Genomic DNA, 21,979 nt, shown 5'->3' on the forward strand with positions numbered 1-21,979 from the left:
ATTTACTTGACAGACAGAGATCACAAGTAGGCAGAGAGGCAGGCAGAGAGAGAAAGGAGGAAGCAGGCTTCCCGCTGAGCAGAGAGCCCAATGTGAGGCTCAATCCCAGGACCCTGGGCCATGACCTGAGCCCAAGGCAGAGGCTTTAGCCCACTGAGCCACCCAGGTGCCCCCTCAGACGGGAAATTTTAAAATGGCCTATCACCTAACATTCTTGGAATCTCAGAATAATTATATTTAAATAAGCTGGTTATAAGCAGGAATGATGAAGAAGAGGATGGTCGTGGCAAACACTAATACTTACTTGGAGCCAGGCACTGTGATAAGCACTTCATATATATTAACTCATTTAATCCTCTAACAGCATTCCTATGCAATTCTTATTATGCATTATTCATTATTATGCATTTAATGGATGAGAAAAGCAAAGCACGGATAGGTTGAGTAATATGTGCCTAAAGTGACTGAACTACTAAGGCAGCAGAGCCAGGATATGAATTCGGGCTGTATGCCTTCTAAATAGATGCCCTTACCCAATACATTGCTGGGTAGGGTTAAGGCCAGGAGAATAAGCCATCCCCTATAGCAGTATAATGGTGAAGAAGGGCAACACTGCATATTATGTCAAGCTTCCCCCTTAACTTAACGTGAACTTTCAGTCTCCTAAAACTTGGACACTAAATACCCAACAGAAATGTCAAAGACAATAGATGTCCTTATGTCCACAGTTTAAGAAAGGAAGCATGGTTTCAGCTAGCTATCTTTCCCTTCTCCAATAATCATCCCATCTTGGATCAATAAGACTGCTTCAGTTCTTCACACAGAGACAGGAAGGGACAAGGACTGACATTTTAACATGGTACAGCAGTTCATAAAGCTCCTGGTAAGCTCCAGGTCTCTGACACTTCTTAACAGGGCTCACTGTGCAACCAGTGAGATGAGGGGCCATAATTTTCCTGAGCACCAGGGCAACATTCAAAACACTCAGAAGAAGATCTTTTCATCTGAAAGACCAGTTCTAAAGCTAAAGCCACATTAGTCTACTCAAACAGGAACTTAAAATCATCCGGAGGTTTTCTGTTTCTTAATTTTAAGGTTTTAGAAAATGGTTGGTGGTCAAAGTTTTATAAACCAAAAAAAAAAGTCTGCTATAGGGGCGCCTGGGTGGCTCAGTGGATTAAGCCGCTGCCTTCGGCTCGGGTCATGATCTCAGGGTCCTGGGATCGGGTCCCGTGTCGAGCTCTCTGCTCGGCAGGGAGCTTGCTTCCCTCTCTCTCTCTCTCTGGCTGCCTCTCTGTCTACTTGTGATTTCTCTCTGTCAAATAAATAAATCTTTAAAAAAAAAAAAAAAGTCTGCTATAGATTAAGTGATAATTAAGGAAATGAAAAACACTAGAGGAAATGACAGATTATTAAGACAAAAAGGAGTGAAACTGATGAATCTACAGAGAAAATCTGTTCCTAGGCAGTTTTCAAAGTGCTTAGAGAAAACTATCATAAAGGAAAAGCAGGGTCATAGGCAGAGAGAATACACGTATCATGAATAATTCAGAGGTATGTATTTGTGGAAAAGAATGAACAGGAGTCATCTACCATAGAGAAAGAAGCAGCTGCTTGTTCCAGTAATCCCACGAGTCCTGACTCAGTAAAGTACTTTCCAGAGCAGATACCTTCTTCATCTGGAGATACCACATCATCTGAGACTGCAGATTCTTCTAAAACATTAGATGAAATATTCTGGGGGAGAAAATTGAAATGGCTTTTGAAATGGGATTAATTTCTTAGCATGAAAGATGTATATTAGGAACTAACTGAAGATAAAATATTAATACCAGCTTGGGTTAAAAAAAGGTAGGGGTAGTCAACACAGAGATAAAAGACAAATCTCCAAAATCTTTCTGCATTCTGAAGATGACAGTAAATGGTAACATTATTAGCAACTTTTCCATTAATAAAAGTTAGGAGATAAAAAGATTAAGAAAAATCATGGGCTAAGGAAAATAGTGATATGATACAGGACTACTCAGGAGACTTAAACAGTCTTTATTTTTAACTTAAATGATCTTGTCAAAACTCCCCATGAGGAAAATTAAGATGCAATATGGCTTGGCTTGCCTAATACACATTGAGTTACTGAACAAACTCAGGTATAATAAAAGCCAATGAGATTGGGGTCAGCCATTATTTCTAAAGGAGAAATAATATATACCACCTTAAATATTTTAACCTAAACATTTATAGCAAACATACACTCATTTGACATTTTTTCAAAGTAGATCTAAGGCCTTCTCTTTGTGTACAGGTCTCCAAATCAGATTTTTGAATAAATACCCATAAGACAACCTTCTTATGATTTCCAGCTCTGGTTTCTTTAGAGAAAGCCTTCAAGAAAAACTTGAATTTAAAAGGTTATCCAATTATCCTAGATTTCTAGCTTTCCCCTCAGTCTTTTTGTAGTTGGTTCAAAATTAATTCAACAGCAACTGTTTGGGAGACTCACTTTTATCAAGTCTTGGCAAAACACTTAACTTAGTTTTCAGAGAAACAGTGGCTAGCTTTCTTTCTGTCTTCAGATTTCACAGGAGAACATAACATTTAATTAAGTTTCGTAATTTCCCAAATCTGGCATTCACAGGTTTTGAAGAAAAGCAAAGCATAACTGACTCCTGGCAAGCAAAGAATTCGACTAGTGGGTCAGAGGTACGGAGTCCTACGAGGCAGTAAACTATCGTATCTCAGCCATGGTTATCTGCCTATTTTATATGAAGAATGGAGAATGCTGGGTTAGCTGATGTTTTAAGTAAAAGCCAATTGAGAGTTTCTCCTATATTCGGGTACTCCATTATTTCACCTGTATTTCATAGATGCTATGAAGTCCATAGCGGTATAGGCAAAGAGAATAAACACTGGTATTTAGAGGTTAAAAAACAAAGTGGGAAGTGGGGGAAAATTAACAAGAAATGCTCTTTACTAATATATTCAAGCTAGTAATAGTGAAGTATTAACTTATCTTGTGAAGTGTTAGCTTTACTCTTTTTATGTTTTCCTTACAAGCTGAGTGAATCTTAACACCAGTGAGAAAAAACTCTAAAGGACATACCTTGATATAATATAAACCCAGCCGATTCCTACCTGAAATGTTACACACCCTACAGGAAGGTATTTGCGGTCCTCCAGCATGCTTAGATATTCAGCGACAAGTGCTGCTGAGTGGACCAGGCACTGGGCAGCTTCAGCATGGTTGCTGCGTTCCGAGTGTTTGCCCGCCATGTTCTGCAACCAGGTCAGTCGCAGATCTGGAGAGGTCTGGTAGCCCTTGGCAATTCTAATCAGAAGAGAAATTGTTTTCAATCAACATTCCCTTCCCAAGCTGGAAGGGAGTTTGGACTGCTCGTTCAGTATTTACCTAGAAAGGTTTCTGTTACTGAACACAACCTATTAAGACAAGTGTTTGAATGGTATGAAAATGTCTTTGAATATGCTTAAAGAAATAATTGTGGGCCCATGAAATGGTTGACAGTAGTTTTTTTGTAGGGGGACTTAAAAAAAAAAAAAAAAAAAAAAGACATGCCACCAGTAAGGGAAAACTATGGAAATTTATGTGTTCATTATGGGAATATGAAGACGTTTCACAATCAACAAAAAGATTTATTAGGAGTTTTACTGTATATTTATTTTAAAGAAATATTTGTTTTGTGTCTTTAAAGAATTCCAAAACTATAAAGAGAGGTTCATATGGCAAAGAAATTTCAAATTTTACTTGCATCTTTCAAGACAGAATAGGAGTTAAAAATGTCTCAAATTGTGTTCTTAGAAATATTACAGAATAGGCACAGCAATATTTAAAATCAGAAAACTTACTGTTATGGTAAAACAACATGCTGTATTTTCTTCCTAAAGGACTGACTTTACACTTAAAATATGGGTCTTAGGCCTTCTGCATGAAGTCCAGGGCACAGGATACTAAAGTGTAAATATGTGCCATAATTATTTTTAAAAATCCTCTGTTTCTGAAAAGCAGAATGGAAGAAGTGCATTCTGACTTTTCAATCTACCATCAGAAAATGACTTAAGTAATTCTGGTATGTTTATTCTTTTATCTAATGTTTTCTGTATGTTTTACCAATTTTTAAAAAGTTTTTATTTAAATTCCTGTTAGCTAACATACAGTGTAGTATCAATTTCAACTGTGTAATTCAGTGACTCAACACAAGTGCACTCCTTAATCTCCATCACCTATTCCACCCATTCCCCTGCCCCCGCCCCCTGTAACCATCAGTTCTCTATAGTTAAGAGTCTCTTTCTTCGTTTGTCTCATCTTCCTCTTTTTCCCCTTTGTTCATTTGTTTTGTTTCTTAAATATCACATATAAGTGAAATCATATGGTCTTGTCTTTCTCAGACTGGCTTATTTCACTTAGCATAATATACTCTAGCTCCCCCCATGTTGTTGCAAATGGTAAGATGTCATTCTTTTTCATGGCTGAATGATATTCCATTATATACACACCACATCTTTATCCGTTCATCAGTTGATGGATATTGGGCTGCTTCCATAATCTGGCAATTGCAGATAATGCTGCTATAAACATTAGGGTGCATGCATCCCTTTGAATAAGTATTTCTGTATTCTTTGGGCAAATAGCTAGTAGTGCTATTGCTGGATCATAGGGTAGCTCTATTTTTAACTTTTACCAATTTAAACCTGTTATACAAGGTATAAGTGAATTAAACAAATGATACCTGTACATTAGATCAATCAACATTTCAGGATCCTCCTGGTGTTCCTTCATTTTAACAGTATCAGAAAGGATCATATGGAGATTGAAAACCAAATCTTGAACCTGCAGCAGAGAATTTTATTTTAAAAATATCCTTAGTTATCAATCATTCACAATCATTAAATTAGTTTAAAATATTATCAGATTAAAAAAAAGAAAGATTATCAGATAAATATCTGAAGATTGCAAAACAAATAAAATGATACTGATATAGAGCTCTAAAGGATATGGGTATGTTAGGGTATGGGGAGTGAAGGGTAGTAAATAGTAAATTTCATACTAATTCTTCAGCAGGCTGTTTGTTTTGGCTTTTTGTTTTTGTTTTCAGTTCTCTCACCTGGAAACAAATAGAACTAGAAGTAGAAATAAAATACAGGGATGTAGAGGATACAAGAAGAGAATACAAAAGGAAATTCTCTCTTGTTTCTCTTTTTCTGATTCTCTCAAAGGCAGTTTGTAAAAACTTCACTTTTTAAGGCAAATTACAGTTTCACTAATAAGTGGGAATAATATTTCATCTTAAATAATATTTGTTTATACTGCCTAGGTCTATTATTTGTTCCATTTGTTACAAATTCACAGAATTACATACCAAAGATATTAAGCTTTCCATGAAAGAAGCATGGCTTATTGAAACAAAATGATTCACCCCATCTATTGTATATGATTTATGGACTGAAAGAAAACTATAGGTTCCTCCTATAGGAAGAACTATAGGTTCAAACCCAAGTTTGAATTAACAATTTGGAAAGTGCCTATTTAGGATCCTGTTTCGATTAATGATCTAAAGAGTCACATTTCTGACCTGATCAGGAAATGTTGTTTCCCTCAATTCCAGATCTTCTTCAGCATATGTCAATATAGTCTTTAGAGAACGTCTTAAGAATTCCTCATTGAAATTTTGAGATGTGCCCACCAAGGACGACAGTGACATGGTTACCTGCATTTTAACCCTAGCGAAGTTCTGTAATAGAAAAATTGTCAGGTAAGCATTTAACATAGAAAAACTTAAAGAAAAAAGTCTTCTTTTTGTACTTGCTAAAGGAAAAGTTCAGTAAAAAAAATACCATCTCAAGAAAGATAATTTTTTAAAAAAGTAATGATATATGCATATTAAAATCAAATTATTTTAAAACCTTAGAAGACCTAACACTCAGAATAATATGCCAAGAATAATATGCCACAAAACAGTGGAAAAAAAAAAGCCATGTGTTAGAATTGAATTAGAAGTTGTGCCTAGGACTTTACATTAATCTGTTTTGAGGTATATATTATAAATAATAAACCATGGTTACACATGAGGTTATAGAGCTTGACCAATAGTACAAAATTCTTAAGTGGTAGACATCTCATCTTCAAACTCCAGCCCATTTCATTAGGTCCATTACCATAATGAAAGTAATTTTAACACACAACATGCATCAAGTAACTTAAAGCAGAATCTTTGGAATGAGGCTCAGGAGTAGTTAGATTCTTCCTTTTTCAGAGTGAATTCCTTTCTGTCCCACCTTTTCCCACTATGAAACCACTTCTAAGAGGTTAATCAGGGAAAACCTAGTAAATGCCAAATCTAGGATACCTTCTGATAAACATTCTACTTGACATTCTGTGTATTTAAATGTAATGATTACTTTTTCCTTGAAAATCTCCTGCCTTATTCAGTGGTACCATTTTATCCTGATTTTCCTAAATATATCTACTTCTTTTGGGTTGCCCTTCTTAAATACCAGTATTCCCATAGATTCTGTCAAGAAACCTCTACATTGTTATTCTAAATAGCCTCATCCATTTCTTTGGCTTCAATTAGTATAGATGTATGTCTAGTTCTTCAGCTCATATTCCTCTCTAGAGCTCTAAGCCATTGTTTTTCACTAGATGGCTCCATCTGGATCTCAGGAGAACCCTAATTTTAACACTGCTAATATACCTTCTTTTCCTATTGATTACACAAATGGTACTACTATTCTTTTAGTCATTCAGGTACCCCCCCCCCCAAAAAAAATCTAGCAGTCATTCCTCTATCACTCTCTCCTCCCCTTATCCATACCGTAGATCCAGTCCACATTCCCCCCAATCTGTTCCAGTCTAGTCTTCCTCCATCCAATGGCCCCAAGGCCATTGCTATGGTTTATACCCCCATCATGTATTACTTGGATTACTGAAATAACTTAATAGGTCTTATGGCCTTTTTTCTCAAGTTTATTTTCCATAGTATCAGGGAAATTTATGTAAATTTTTCAAGTCTGAACACATCACTCCTCTCCTTAAAATATTCCAATGGCTGACCGCAGCCTTGAGGATAAACTTCAAGTATCTGACTCAGTAAATACATCAAACTATATAAGGGGAATTGAAAAGACAGTACCAAAACAAGTATCTGTCCTAGAATAGCTTAGTCTAGGCCTTTCTAATTACAACTTTATCTTTTCCTGTTCTATTCTCTCTTCCAGCCAGAACCATCATGAAGTGCTAAAAGAGTATCTTTCTCTGTTTGCGTGTTTCCTTCTCTTGTCTCCATACCTTTTTAATTATGCATGTGCCATTTTTTTCACCTACAAAGTGCTATCCACCTATTCATCATTCTGATCAGGCAATTCTTCATCCTTAGTTCAAGCATCTCCTCTTTCTGAAAACCCATCTTTGGGAGCATAAATCATTTTTCTCTGTGCCTACACACGGCCCTGTGCTATCTCTCATTATATTAACAATAGCAAACACTTATTCAGCATTTGCTCAGTGCAGTTACGGTTTTACGTGTTCTACTTAGTATGAATTTATATACCCCTCACCACAGAAAGGGTACTTCTTGCTATTAATAGGATGAATATTATCTGTTCATAGATGAGCACTGTTTATTCCTTCCTCCACTTCTTCTTCCTACTTAAAAAGGGGGAAAAAAAAAACTATCCCTTTCCCTGTGTGTGGCCAATGCCTCCTATAGAACCTAGAACACAATTCAATACTTTGGGTTTTTTTTTTTTTTGAAAGATTTATTTATTTATTTATTTGGCAGACAGAGATCACAAGTAGGCAAAGAGACAGGCAGAGAGAGAGGGTGAAGCAGGCTCCCTGCTGAGCAGAGAGCCCGCTGCGGCACTCGATCCCAGGACCCTGGGATCATGACCTGAGCCGAAAGCAGAGGCCTTAACCCACTGAGCCACCCAGGCGCCCCTCAATACTTTGTTTTAATATTGTTGAATATATCAACTACATAATCTACTGCCAGTTTTAAATTATCTGTTCCTTATTAGAGGTACTACCTGACACTAAGAGGAAATATTACCTATTTTTATCCCATTATATAAAGCTTTCCTTAAACAACAGATGTATCAAGAAGACTCTATATGTGGTCAAATTTCAGGGACTTTATTTCAAAAGCTAAACAAGATCAATAAAGTAATTGGATTCTTCTGTTCTCAAGTAAGAAACAAGGACTTGGCTTCTAGTTAAAAAAGGGACAGTGTGAAATGGCAATTTCCTACTTCTCCTGGATTTTATATAAAAATGAAAGATGAACAGGAAGAAAGTCCACATACTTTATTTTCAGCAAATGAGGAGTCTGATATAATCCATATATTAGAAAAATGAAGAAGGACTGGCATGACAGGTTAAGATAGGATGTAGTTTCAAAAGAAGGCAAGAAGAAAGCAATAGTGAGGGATGCTAGGCACAGACTTCTGAAATAATGGGGAAAAATACTTCTTTTAGATAAGAGACTCACTTTGAAGTCAAAGCTATTTGTCTTGAAAACAAATAAGCTAAAAATCTGGGAAAACTGGGTAGAAATGGACAAACCAGAAACTTCAGGAAGTTAGGCAAGATGTATGTACAACAGCAAATTCCCATGAGAAATACATCCCTGAAGGAATGTCCTACAAATACGTGGGCCAAGACAATCCAACTCCTTCTATGTTGACTGATAAAAAAGGAAAGATCAGTGAAACTCACCAGACAAAAACACATTTAATAGAAAAATGTTATGAAACAGATGAAAATTCTAATAAAATATTCTGCCATACATTATAAAACATATGAACTTTAGAAAGGAAAACAAGGCAGAAATAAACTCAAGGAAAGAGCACAAATCAGAGGACATAAAATAGGAGCTTACATGTGCGCTAACACTACTTAAAAAGAAATAGAAAAAAAAGATAAAATTGGAAAAAGAAAGAAAGGATGTCATGGAGAGCACATTAGGTATATAGGACCGAGAAATTCTGAGGAAAAAAACCCACAATAAATAGAAATTTTAAATGTTAAAAAGGAAAAGGAAAACGATGGGCAAAAAGTAAAGTAAAACAAAACAAAACTAGTAAAGCCAAATAGATTCAATATATGTACAATTGGTACCTAGCAGAAAAACCCCAAACTCTGGAAGAAAATACTCAATTTTATATTCAAGAAAACTTTCTGAAATAAATTGAAAGTAGATAACATGTGTCTGAGAAAATTAACAAAAACTGGTCAATACCATGACACATTCTAGAAAAGGTATTTGATTTTAAATTTAAAGAGAATCCCTTTAGCAACTGGGAGGGGAAAAGTTATTTAAAAGGGAAGAAAATATCAGGCTACCTTTAGGTATCTCTATAACAATATTTAAAGCCAGAAGAAAATGGTATTCAAATAGCTCTTTTTCTTTTTTCTATAATTTGCTCTTTATCTTGTGTGTTTTACTGATCTTTCTCACCAGTCTTTTTCCTTTTTTTCCACTCAAAGACTGAAGCAAAAAACTTCATTGCTGTCCTTTAAGTGCAGAAAACAACAATCAAGAACTTGGGAAATATTATTCCCAAGAACTGTCTTGCACAAACAACTACAGGATAATATTTAGCTAAATAAGAGATGATTAAAACAAAACAAAACAAAAAGTAATAAAAGATAACAGTCGTGAATATCAATTTACCAAATAAGAGGTAGAGGAGAAATAAATTATGTGTAGGCTTTAAATCCTCTTTCAGTCCACCAAGTGGACCAAATAGCAGGGATATAGAAAAATAATGTAATTAATATAGTATTTTAACTCAGTACTCTGAAATAAAGAACACTCTTTTTAAGGGTTTAAGTAACACTACACATCCACAGCACAAAAAAGTAGACATAGTTATCTAACATTATATAATCATAATGAAATAAAACTAAAAATTAACAACCAAACTTCAAAACAAAAAGGGCTGTCAACTCATTGGATTAATAATACAAACTGAAACTACAAAATATCTATAAAACAAAAATACTGAAAACATTACATATCAGAAACAATGAGATACCAAAAACAATGCTCAAAGGACAATTCTAGACCTTAAATACTTATATAAGTAAAAATAAATGAGTTCTACATTTGACTGAAAGAAAAATACTACAAGTGAACAGATTATCAAATAAAACACTTTAATAAAAACATGGTGTTTTTCAGACTGGCCCATAATCATAGAATATCAATCTAAGACATTTAAACCTTTGATTTTCTTTTCTTTTCTTTTTTTTTTTTTTAAAGATTTTATTTATTTATTTGACACACAGAGAGAGAAATCACAAGTAGGCAGAGAGGCAGGCAGAGAGAGAGGAGGAAGCAGGCTCTCTGCTGAGCAGAGAGCCCGATGTGGGACTAGATCCCAGGACCCTGAGATCATGACCTGAGCCGAAGGCAGAGGCTTAACCCACTGAGCCACCCAGTGGCTTGATTTTCTTTATTAGCATTTTTATTTTACTTACTCGTAATAAGTGAGTTTTCCAAAAGCTCAAGATACATGTACATTCTAAGTTGTGCTACTCTGTGTTATCTGTAGTACAGGAAGTAAGACTGGAGACTTGGGTTTTTGTAAGACAGCTGCATAGTAAGAAATACCAAGGAAGTCTAGACTTAAACAAAATGCCACGCTCTCCCCAAAACACATTTACAAGATATCTGCAGAAGTTATATTCCCTTATAAACCCGGGGATAAATACTCACGTTGCCAATCTCAAAGTTCTGTCTCATGAGGAGGTAGAGTGAGGCGCTGGCGTGTGAGCGTATCGTACTGATGCTGCTGCTGCAGTGTCGGAGAAGCCGGAGGCACAAGTCCGCACACTGCTCAGTCTCTTCTTCGAACAAGAGTTCAGGGAACTGTAAAAAACACCACCACACAACAGTAACAACAAAACACCACCAACACGTGTTAATATAGCCTGAACTAGAGAGTTGTTAGTATAGCCCAGTTTTCAAGATGGTAAAGTGCTACTTGCTGATGCTTAATAATGCTTAATAATGTGGACCACAGAGCCAGGCAGATTGGGTCTGAATACTGATTATGTCACTCATTAGCTAGTAGTGTGATGCTGGACAAGTTTTCTCAGCCATAAAAAGGGCCTAATGTTGTTATCTACAGGGGATTGTAGGACTATCTGAGATTAGATACTATGCACAAAACAATGTGGTAACCAACATGAAATAATTCTGCAATGTTTTTATTATAAAATCGTATAAAAGTAATTCTCACTGGTTAAACCTTCATCGACAGCTCTGCATTCCATATTATTAGATGACTATGATAAAATAGGTACCTTCAAGATTTCAGAATATACCTATTTCCTGGGGAAAATGAACACTGGAAATAAATATTTGCAGCAGCTGAACAAACAAAAGTACTTTCTTTTCCATTCATCATGGGGTAAGTTAATGCCAATGGAATGAACTTCTTACACCTTAAATTCTTTAACAAATCAAATAAGGAACAGACAGAATGAGATAAACAGAAAACAAGGAAAGCTCCATATTTAAAATTAGTTATGAATTTTGGGACCTTCTCCACAAAAGAACTATTGTTTTTTAAGCCCAAAAGTGGTTAAGGGTGATCCAAATAAGAAAGAAATTACAAAAGGCAAATAGTAGAAAGAGGCAAAGAAGAATCATACATCTTAGGTTATTATTAAAATTTTAACTATATTAACCAATGAGTGTGTTAGATGATCTTACACAACATGAAGAGAGAAAGCAAAGTCTGATGAAACTGCATGTTCAGAAATGACCTACCTTTGACACCAGGGCTCTTTGTGTAGCAAAGCAGTGTTGTAGATAAACTGCGCTTTGGTTACAGGCCATGCTATGTAGTAGGACTTTCAGGACCCCACCAAGGATGCTCTCTTTGGATTCTGTTACAGAAACTGTCTACAATTTAAAAACAGATGAATAAAATAGAGATGTACCTGCAATTTGGCTAGGGAGACAGAATGGAAGGAAACAGCTTTTAAAAAATAGGAAAAGACCTAGGAGGACTTTAGGGAAAAGCAGCTGATTTGACTAAGGGAAGAACAGAGGGAAAAAAGAATGAATAGGATTTAAGTGAGAAAAAAAGAAAAATTTTTATGAACTACTGATAGTTCAATGTAATTGTATGGCTCAATAAATACTTTTGGCACAACCCCAATTTACCAAATCTATACTTTAAATTCCTCATGTGTGTCTTACCTGGACGACAATCTCTAATGTATCCAAAATGATTAGGTTTGCTTCAGTAGCCAGATTTCCATCAATCAGTGCTTCATGCTCAATCTCTGCTCTTGATCTAATACAAAATATCATAAGAAAATACATTTACACAGAACCACCATTCAAAAAAGACTTAAGATACACAGGAAAACAAACAAACAAACTTGGGACTATTTTTCAATACTTGACTGAAAGAAAAATTGTAAGAGAAAACGAAGTATTTTACACAATAAGAAGTGTTTTCTTTTTGTCAACCATGTCAATACAGACTTTCTCACCCCATTCAGTCCCATAATACCACTGAAAGCATAAATGTTTAGCTTTCAGAGATGTTTGCTACAGGACACTGTTTTATTCCGAAAAGCACTGACACTAGGTGGTGCTACGGGGGCTTAAATGTAGGGTTGCTTTACTTAAAGCAACCCTCAAATGTTTAGTACTCATCTTACCATTTCAAGGATTTCCTATTTATTTATTTAAGATAAAAGTACTTATTTTTTTCTAAAGCATCTAAATTTTCAATATTTTTTTTATCAAAAATACAAAAAATTTTCCTACAAAAATTCTGATACAGAAAACAACTGAACTCTTCCCTAAAACTCTGGACTGAATCACCCATTAGAAATAAAACAAGTTGATGCAACAAAGTAGTTTACTTAAAGGGTAAAACTGACATTCGTTTATTGGTAATACATATATAGAAACTATATTATACCAACGTAGACAAAACACATAAATAAAGGTGGAATTACAAGAACATAGTAAATGCTAACTTTTCCAAGTTTCTGGATGTTCAAGCCTCTGAGTCTTTATTACTAAGCACTTAGTACATGAATTTACATTTTATAAATGAAAAAATGTTTTAAAGATTTATTTATTTGAGATAAAATAAGTGAGAGAGACAGCACGAGTCGGGGGAGGAGTAAAGGAAGGAGCAGAGGGAGAAGCAGACCCCCTGCTGAGCAGAGAGCCCTGATGCAATGTGGGCTCCAATCCCAGGACCCTGAGATCACGACTGGAGCTGAAAGCTGATGCTTATAAATGAAATAAGGAGAAAATACAACATAAAATTAAATTGGGAAATACATATATAATGATCAAATTTAAAATTCCCATAAGATTTTATTTAGAAACATGACAATAACATCATTGCTTAAACAAAAAGAATCAGGAAAACACCACCATCACCACCACCACCAACAGCTTCCTTAAAACAGAGAAATGCAGAGAAAACACATTATACAAATGCAAAAGGAAGCAATATAGTATAATACCTCTCTGCTCTGTGAATTCTAAAAAACAAAACACATCTGGAAAAGTAATCAAAGAAATGGACTTGGACAAAGAGAGAAAAGCGGACATACTTAAAGCTTTAGAACTGTTAAATGTTTATACTGAATTCAAAACCTGCTATGGTCTGCATATTTGTGTCCCTGCAAAATTCATGTGTTGAAAATCTAATGTCCAAGACAATGCTACTAGCAGGTGGGTCATTTGGAAGGTGATTAGGTCCTCAGGGTAGAACCTTCTTGAATGGAATCAGTGCCTTTATGCAAAAGGCTCAGGGAGTATGCTTGCCCTTCCATCATCTAAGAAGACAGCAAGAAATCTGTAATCCAGGGGCACCTGGCTGGCTCAGCTGGTTGAGCATCTGACTCTTGATTTTGGCTCAGGTCATGATCTCAGGGTCCTGGGATAAAACCTTGTGTTGGTCTCTATGCTCAAGTCTACTTCAGGATTCTTCTCCCTCTCCCTCTCACACTAAATAAATGAATAAATAAATAAATCTTTTTAAAAGGAAAAAAAAAGTCTGTAACCCAGATGAGGGCTCTCTCTAGACATCAAATCTGATAACGTCATTATCTTGAACTTCCCAGCCACCAGAAAGGTCAGAAACAAATTTCTGTTGTTTATAAGCAATGCAGTGTGTTTTATTGTGTTATAGCAGCCTTAAGAGACTAAGATAAGTTTCTTGTAATCCAAACCCTCATCTATATGGAACCGAGTCTGTGACCTGCTCTTTGCTGGCTTATACAAGGCAGTCTTGCCTATGGTATATGATGTCACTGTGTGTGAGCTAATATTTCTGCAAGTTTATCTGTGAAAACCCTCCACAGCCTGGTCACAAAATGGTTATCACATAGGATGACCAAGTATCTCGATTTGCTTTAGGACAGGACTGAGGGACTCCCTGGAATACCAACATGGGTGTACTGTGCAAACTTGAAAGAGTTGGTCACCCTATTCTCAGAGTTTATTGGGTGAGTAAAGGTACTTGAGGGCTAACCTGTAATTACAAATACTCAAGAGAAAAATTTTAGCTCCTTGACTCAATGTCACATTTCATGCCAAGCAATTTTACCTGAGGTCCCCTAGCCAGTGAGAAGGGTTTATTACACTGAAGGTATAGCCCTTTGGGATCCCGGAGCCAGGAAGTACATTTTTAATTGTTTTTGGCAGTAGGGTCAGTTAGCCAACAGATTTATCTCATGCTAGAAACAGAAGACCTGGAGTATTTTGTCCTTCTTCAATTAAATTTTAAGCTCCAAGAGCTTCCTAATTGTTGATGACATGAAAATATTTAGTTAGGGGCGCCTGGGTGGCTCAGTGGTTTGGGCTGCTGCCTTTGGCTCAGGTCATGATCTCAGGGTCCTGGGATCGAGCCCCGCATCGGGCTCCCTGCTCCGCGGGAAGCCTGCTTCCCTCTCTCTCTCTCTCTGCCTGCCTCTCTGCCTACTTGTGATCTCCGTCTTTCAAATAAATAAATAAAATCTTAAAAAAAAAAAAAAAAAAAAAAAGAAATATTTAGTTAGTGTGACTCCCAAAACATATTCAGAAATTGTTGCAGACTATATTTCAAAAGAAGATATTTAGAGATAACTGTCAAAAACAAACATTCTGCTTTACTATACCACATGAAAAATTCTTCCCTCAAATCTTTTTTAATCTAAAATTTAAAAGCTAAATGTAAGTATTTTGTTGTCTAAGATTTGAACACCTGTTAAAAAAAAAAAGCCCACTAAAATTAGTGATTTTCCTCCTGCATCAGTAACATAAAATAGAAGGCTATATTACTTGTCAAGCTTCTCAGTGTTTTGACGCCAGTGAGTCATATCCTTTCTCCACCTCAGATTTTCTTGACTTCCAAAGGCACTTCCAGATGGGCTTCTCTCTGTCAAATAAATTTCAAAACCATTTTTAAAATGTTGTTTCATTTGGACAACCTATATGCATATTTGCAAGTATACAAGAAATACTGCATAATGCCAACTTTATACATAGCCATTTTATCTTCAGCACAAGTAGAACAGTAGTACTTTTCATTAAAACTTCTTTACAGCAGTTATAGAAGAAATACACTTGTTACATGTAATATTAAAAAACCAACTCCCATTTATTATAAGCAAACCTTAACCCTGATTTTTTTCAAAACTTAAACCGTGGCTTATAAGGCCCGATGTGGTTAAGACCTTACTCTCCCTCCCGCCTACACCTTAGTTATTGTGTGTGTGCTCTCGGTGTAGGTACAGTCTCCCTCTACATGTTCCTGAATGACGACCTTTGCAGTGGCCGTTGTTCCTCTCATGTGATTATTCTTCCCACAAATTTTCACAGGCCAGTTATTCATCACCTCCACAGAAACGTCTTCCTCAATTCCTCCACACTTTTTTTTTCTTTTTAAAATGATTTTTTTTTAAAAGATTTTATTTATTTATTTGACAGAGAGAGAGAGATTACAAGTAGACAGAGAGGCAGGCAGAGAGAGAGGAAGAAGCAGGCTCTCCACAGAGCAGAGAGCCCGATGCGGGACTCGATCCCAGGACCCTGAGATCATGACCTGAGCCGAAGGCAGTGGCTTAACCCACTGAGCCACCCAGGTGCCCCTTTAAAATGATTTTATTTATTAATTTGAGAGAGAGAGCACAAGCAGGGAGGAGGGGCAGAAGGAGAGGGAGAAGTGGGATCCCAGCTGAGCAGGGAGCCCAACATGGGGCTTGATCCCAGGACCCTGAGATGATGACCTGAGCTGAAGGCAGAGGCTTAACCCACTAAGCCACCCAGGCAGCCCTCTCCAACACTTCCTTTCCTCTTAATTGGCTTTATTTCTCTCCACAGCCCTTATGATCACAAGAATATAAGCTATTTATGAATGGAGAATATGCCTATTTGTTCACCCCTTTATGTTCGGGGTTGACAATGTGTCTGGCAATACTGAGAGTTCAACAAGTTTTTGTTTAATATATAAACAAAATAAGAAGGATTCCTAAAGTAATTATTCCCTTTGGTCCACAGAAGGCAGGATGGGAGAAAGTTGGGGGCTTTCTCCCAAGGTTTCTGGGATGGAAAGCAGCCTGAATGCTGGAGGCTCCTATAAGGGGTAGCAGCAATAGAACTGGTTCATACAAATCCAGCAGAAATGAAGAAGCCATTTAGAATTGTCAGAGATACACACTTAAATGATAGAATCAGCCATGATTTCAGTTTAAGTAGAAAACTAGAGCTCCTTTTTGAAAAACCCAAGACTTAAAATTGGTTGGAAGAATGGGGAAGAAAAAAGTAAAAATTCAGAGTTCACCCAGTTCACCCAGGCACCCCAAGAACTTCAATTAAAAAAAAAAAAAATAAGACTGACATATAGCATTATATTAGATTCAGATGCATAATGATTCGATATATGTATACATTATTAAATGATCACTACTATAAATCTAGTTAACATCCATCACCAATGGATGCATCATCATGCATTTTAATTTTTTTATGATGACAACTTAAGATATACTCTCTTAGGAACTTTCAAAATAATATGCAGTATTATTAACTGTAGGCACCACACTGTACATTACATCCCCAGTACTTACATGTTTTATAACCAGAAGTCTATACTGGTTGACCTCCTCCACCTATTCTGCCCATACCTCGCCCCACACCCAGGGCAGCCACCTATCTGTTATCTGTATCTATGAGTTTATTCACTTATTTATTTTAGATTCTACATAGAGAACTTCAGTTCTTATATTCATACAAAGATAGCTGTCCTAAGGCCACAGGCTTTAAAAACGTAACATACTGTTAACAGTGCCACTCTCTCTGACATTAAACCTTAGAAAGAACTGTAGTACAATATAGAGAACTACATTGGAAGTCAAAAGAGCCTGGTTTTGTCCCTTAGTTTATGACCTTAGGCAAGTTATTTACCTCTGGTGAGTTTCATTTTCTTTAATTTAAAGGTAAGGATAATCATTCATTATATTTTGGTGAAAATTAATGACCTAAATAAAAGTTAATTATCATGCTTTCATAGAGGGTTGTTGTAATAAAGGAGTTAAAAGAAAATCTGTTAAGTACCCTGTAGACTGTACATAAACAAAAAAATGAAGAAAAATGATGCTTTTAATTCTAAAGAAAAAGGTTTTGTATTCTTATGAAATTCCAAACATCCAGGATAGCATATAAAAGATATTTAAGTTTACACAGATAAATGATATTTATGTGTTTATGTGTTTATGGCCTATCAGAAACATTAAAAATATTCATAAATGTGCAATATATATTGAACTATTAGCTTGTGTCATATACACAGACAACTGAGCCATGTCCCTGACCTTAAGGAGCTCTCAGCAACACTATTATTTGTCAGTTTAGAATTTATGAAATGTTTACACACACAGTCACTACAATGATGATAAGATCAGTTAGTTAAACTACCTTTTAAGTTCTCAAAACAATCACAAGTGGATGAGGAAAAGGAAAGTGAGGTTAAGTGGTTTGGCCAAGGTTTTATATGGCTAATGGATACCAGTAGCTGGGATTAGAAACAGACCTCAAATGCTACTAACCTGTATCTCTCCCTGATAAATTTGAGTCTGTATTTAATATACCCTTATTTAATATACCCTTAAATACAGGGTATATTAACTTATTGTGCCAAATAGGAAGTTTTTAAGTGTAAAAAGTGATGCTGTGTAGAAAGTATGGCACTAAGACTGAACCATTAAGGTCCATTATGGACTTTGGTGACAATGATGTCTCAGTGCTGGTTCAGTACCAAGTTTAACAAGTCACCACTTGACGGGGATGTTGACAGTGGGGATGGCAATGCATGTGTGTTAGGGAGTATGTGGGAAATCTCTGTCTTGTTAGCTCAGTTTTGCTGTGAACCTAAAACTGCTTTTTAGAAGTCTGAAAAAGGAGAGGGGGTGCTATTAATAATTACACAAGGGTAACAGGAATAAACTGGGACTCTTCAGAATAAATCAGGAAATATGTTCACCCTATTTAGAACTCTAACTTAAATTCTTACAGAGAAGTGGTTCCTCAAGTTAATGCACCATTTCATTTAGAACACTTTTTAAGTGGTGCCTGGGTAGCTCTATCAGTTAAGCATCCAACTCCTGATTTCAGCGCTGGTCACGATCTCATGGTTGTGAGATCAAGCCCCATGTCAGGCTCCAGGCGTGGAGCCTGCTTAAGATTCTCTCTGTCCTCCCTCTGCTCCTCACCCCCCTTCCTCTCTAAAACAAACAAAGCAGTAAAAAACACTTAAAAAAGTATAGAATCTTTGAAGACTTGCAACAATGATCACTATAATATATAGTTCAAGGAAACTGAAAAAATTCTCACCAGAAGGAGAAGCTACTGTGTACGTACCAAGCTGTCCTCGACTTCGGCGCACCATTTCTTGCCTAGCACCTATGCTCCCAAGAATAGCTTCTTCAAGCTTTGCTCTCATGTCTTTTGATTTCTTAAAGGTCAAACTATTCATTCTTTCAAACACTTTCTTTCCCTAAAATTTAAACATTAGAAAAGAAGAGACATTGAGGAAATTTTCTTCTTCCTTTTTCAAGTGATGGTTGCTTTCTCATTCTTCCCTGCACAGTGATCACTTACTTTGTACTCAAAGCAAGATACGCAGAGATAAAGCAAATCCAGTAGCCGGTTTAGCTGCAGGACTGAGAGATCTGTAAACCACTTTTGCAGAACCGTCTCATCTGCATTCTTGAGAACCCAAAGCAGACAGATCAAAAGGCTCCGACTGGATTCTGCTGAAAAGGTAGTGTGTTGCCTGCCGCTCTGAAAATAAAGAACAGTAGGATGAGACAGATTGATCAACGGCTCTTTCTTTTGGGGGGTTGTCAGGTGTTTCCTGCTAAATGCAATAAAACAAAAATTGCTGAAAAAAGCAAGTATTTAAAAAGAACTATTTGAGGGACACCATTTGGGTAGCTCAGTCTGCTTTCAGTTTGGGTCATGATGTCAAGAGAGTCCTGGGATCAAGAACCACCTCGGGCTCCCTGCTTCTCCTTCTCCCTCTGTCCCCCCCAACTTGTGAGAGGTGCATTCTCTCTCTTTTGCTCTCTCTCAGCCAAATAAAATCTTAAAAAAAATAATAAACCCACCATTTGATTTAGTCAACACTTGAATAAGTCACATAGAACCTTAAACTTCAAGTCCTGAGGTTTAATAAACTTTTCCTGGCATTGAAAGATTGTTTTGATTTATGGTAGGGTTTCCAGTAGACAATAAATAAACATTAATAGAAAACATCGAGGGAAAAGCTAAAAGATCCTACTATTAAAACTGATATATCTATTCTCATCATGTCTGATATAATATGGTAAAAGGAAAAAAGCATTCAGTAAAAGTGATGTAAGAATAGAAAGTAGTAACAAAATGTTTACCAGGTTTAGAGAACCACAGTTTCCTCTCAAGGGCCACTGTTAGAGCAGATAAGGTGAAGGTGCTATTTTCAGTCTTTGGTCTGCATTACTATATAGTATGTGAACTATAAGGGAAAAACTTGTCTACAGAACCATTTGTTCCATATTTATTCTGCTCGGGTCATCATGCTAAGCTCTTTTTTCTTATGTTATTTCATTTAAAGCTCCAACAATATTACCAAGCAGCTTGTATCATCTAAGTTTTACAAACAAGAACACAGGATGATAATAATGATGATGATGATGATGACAAAAAACAACAAAAGTTGCAATGTACTAGACTCTATGCTAATCATTTCTTCTTATTTAATGCTCATGATGATTTTAGGAGTTGGTACTAACTATTGCTATTTCTAGTTTATAGGTAAGAAAATGAAAGCTAGAGAGTAAACCAGGATTTTAGTCCAGGTTAACCAGACGCTAAATCTTATATTCTTCTAACATTTGGTGAAGTAAATATACTACATAAGAAGAAGAAAGCAGTGGAAGGGATGTTAGCTGCTGGGGTCAAGATCTCAACCACTAACCTAATCACTCTGCTGTCCGCGATGATGAAAATGAGGTCAGAAGACACTCGTAAGATGCTTATTACTCTGTGCCCTTCACTGTACCGAACACGCATATGAACTTATTTATCCCTTGCACCTACCCAAAGAGATAAATATTATTACATAACCCATCTTATAGACCAGAAAATCAAGACATTGAGAAGTATTTTGTACGTGTATTTTGCAGTAAATACCAGGACTGAGATTCAAATGCAGAAAGAGTGCTCCACAGAGAGTCTGAGCACTTTTCTATGTTCACCGCCTCTCACGGATGCATGCACTTGTATATGAGTCACCTACATAAATTCATTGAACCAAATTACACAATAACCAAATTAAGAACCCCATGGACTGCTTTAATGTAATACTAGATACAGTTAGAAGAAATGAATAAACTGGAACATAGATAAAAATAAACAACCTAGCATGACGCACAAGTCAACAAAAAGATGGACTACACAGAACAAGAGCAGACATAGAGGATAGGATAAAGAGGACTAACAGATGTTGAATTGGAATACAAAAAGAGGAGAGACAGAATGGAGAAGAGGACATATTTGGGCACATAATAGTTGAGAATTTCATAGAACTGAAGAAAGATGCTGAACCACTGATTTAAGAAGTCCAAAAAATACCAAGCAGAATAAATAAATAAATTTAAAACTAGATGGAAGGGCGCCTGGGTGGCTCAGTGGGTTAAGCCTCTGCTTTTGGCTCAGGTCATGCTTTCAGAGTCCTGGGATCGAGCCCCACATCGGGCTCTCTGCTTGGCAGGGAGTCTGCTTCCCCTTCTTTCTCTCTGCCTACTTGTGACCTCTCTCTCTCTGTAAAAAAAACAAAACAAAACAAAACAAAACAAAAAAAACCCACAAAAAACTTTAAAACTAGATAGAAGAGTAAAACCGCAGATCAATTCTAAGGAGAATATCATAAAGAAGAGGGGGATAATATCAGCAATGGAAATGAGAAGACAGTAGAAACAATGACCTTAGCATGCTGGAACAAAACAGGAAACTCAGATGCTATTTTGAAAAAACAAAAACAAAAACCTTAAGAATGAAGGTCACACATTTTTCAAGGAAACAGAATTCATCAGCATAGAACAGGAAATTCTAAAGGGTATTTCACAAAGAAGAAAAATATTTCTTATGAACAGTCACAAATTTGGGAGAAGAGGAAATACAGTGGTGAACATGTGAACAAATTCAAATGATAATTAAATTTATACAGCCACAAAAGTAACAATTTTTTTGAGGTTTAATGATATATACAATTAAAAGTGCCTAAAAATAACGTTTAAGTAGGGATAAATCCCTACTTTAAAAAGGTAGATAACAAAATTTTTTTTAAAAAGGTAAATAAATATGCAACCTTTTCTGAGAGCCTTCTATTAACCAATGTGAAAGTAAATGGAATGATTGGAGTGGAATTTAATTTAAGGAAGGGCACTGTAGTTTGTAAT

At 36.2% G+C, this 21,979-nt stretch overlaps 1 protein-coding gene across 14 annotated transcripts in view; it reads right to left on the reverse strand.

The window, feature by feature from the left end:
* The window catches only part of DOCK7 (dedicator of cytokinesis 7), a 217,203-nt gene that overhangs the window by 28,645 nt on the left and 166,579 nt on the right, over positions 1-21,979 (reverse strand). For 8 of the 14 annotated variants that reach the window (XM_082687787.1, XM_082687796.1, XM_082687793.1 and 5 more), the window contains 10 exons: positions 19,140-19,322; positions 18,873-19,035; positions 15,324-15,420; positions 12,228-12,324; positions 11,793-11,927; positions 10,734-10,886; positions 5,586-5,744; positions 4,743-4,843; positions 3,133-3,325; positions 1,594-1,737 (listed from right to left, as the gene is read on the reverse strand). In XM_082687787.1, coding sequence (XP_082543913.1) covers positions 1,594-1,737; positions 3,133-3,325; positions 4,743-4,843; positions 5,586-5,744; positions 10,734-10,886; positions 11,793-11,927; positions 12,228-12,324; positions 15,324-15,420; positions 18,873-19,035; positions 19,140-19,322 — 1,425 coding nt within the window. The remainder of the gene's footprint in view (positions 1-1,593; positions 1,738-3,132; positions 3,326-4,742; positions 4,844-5,585; positions 5,745-10,733; positions 10,887-11,792; positions 11,928-12,227; positions 12,325-15,323; positions 15,421-18,872; positions 19,036-19,139; positions 19,323-21,979) is intronic. The other 6 variants (XM_082687791.1, XM_082687794.1, XM_082687790.1 and 3 more) reach the window with 1 other exon arrangement.

The sequence above is a fragment of the Mustela nivalis genome (assembly GCF_964662115.1).
Source record: "Mustela nivalis genome assembly, chromosome: 10".
In the NCBI taxonomy this organism is placed as follows: Eukaryota; Metazoa; Chordata; class Mammalia; order Carnivora; family Mustelidae; genus Mustela; species Mustela nivalis.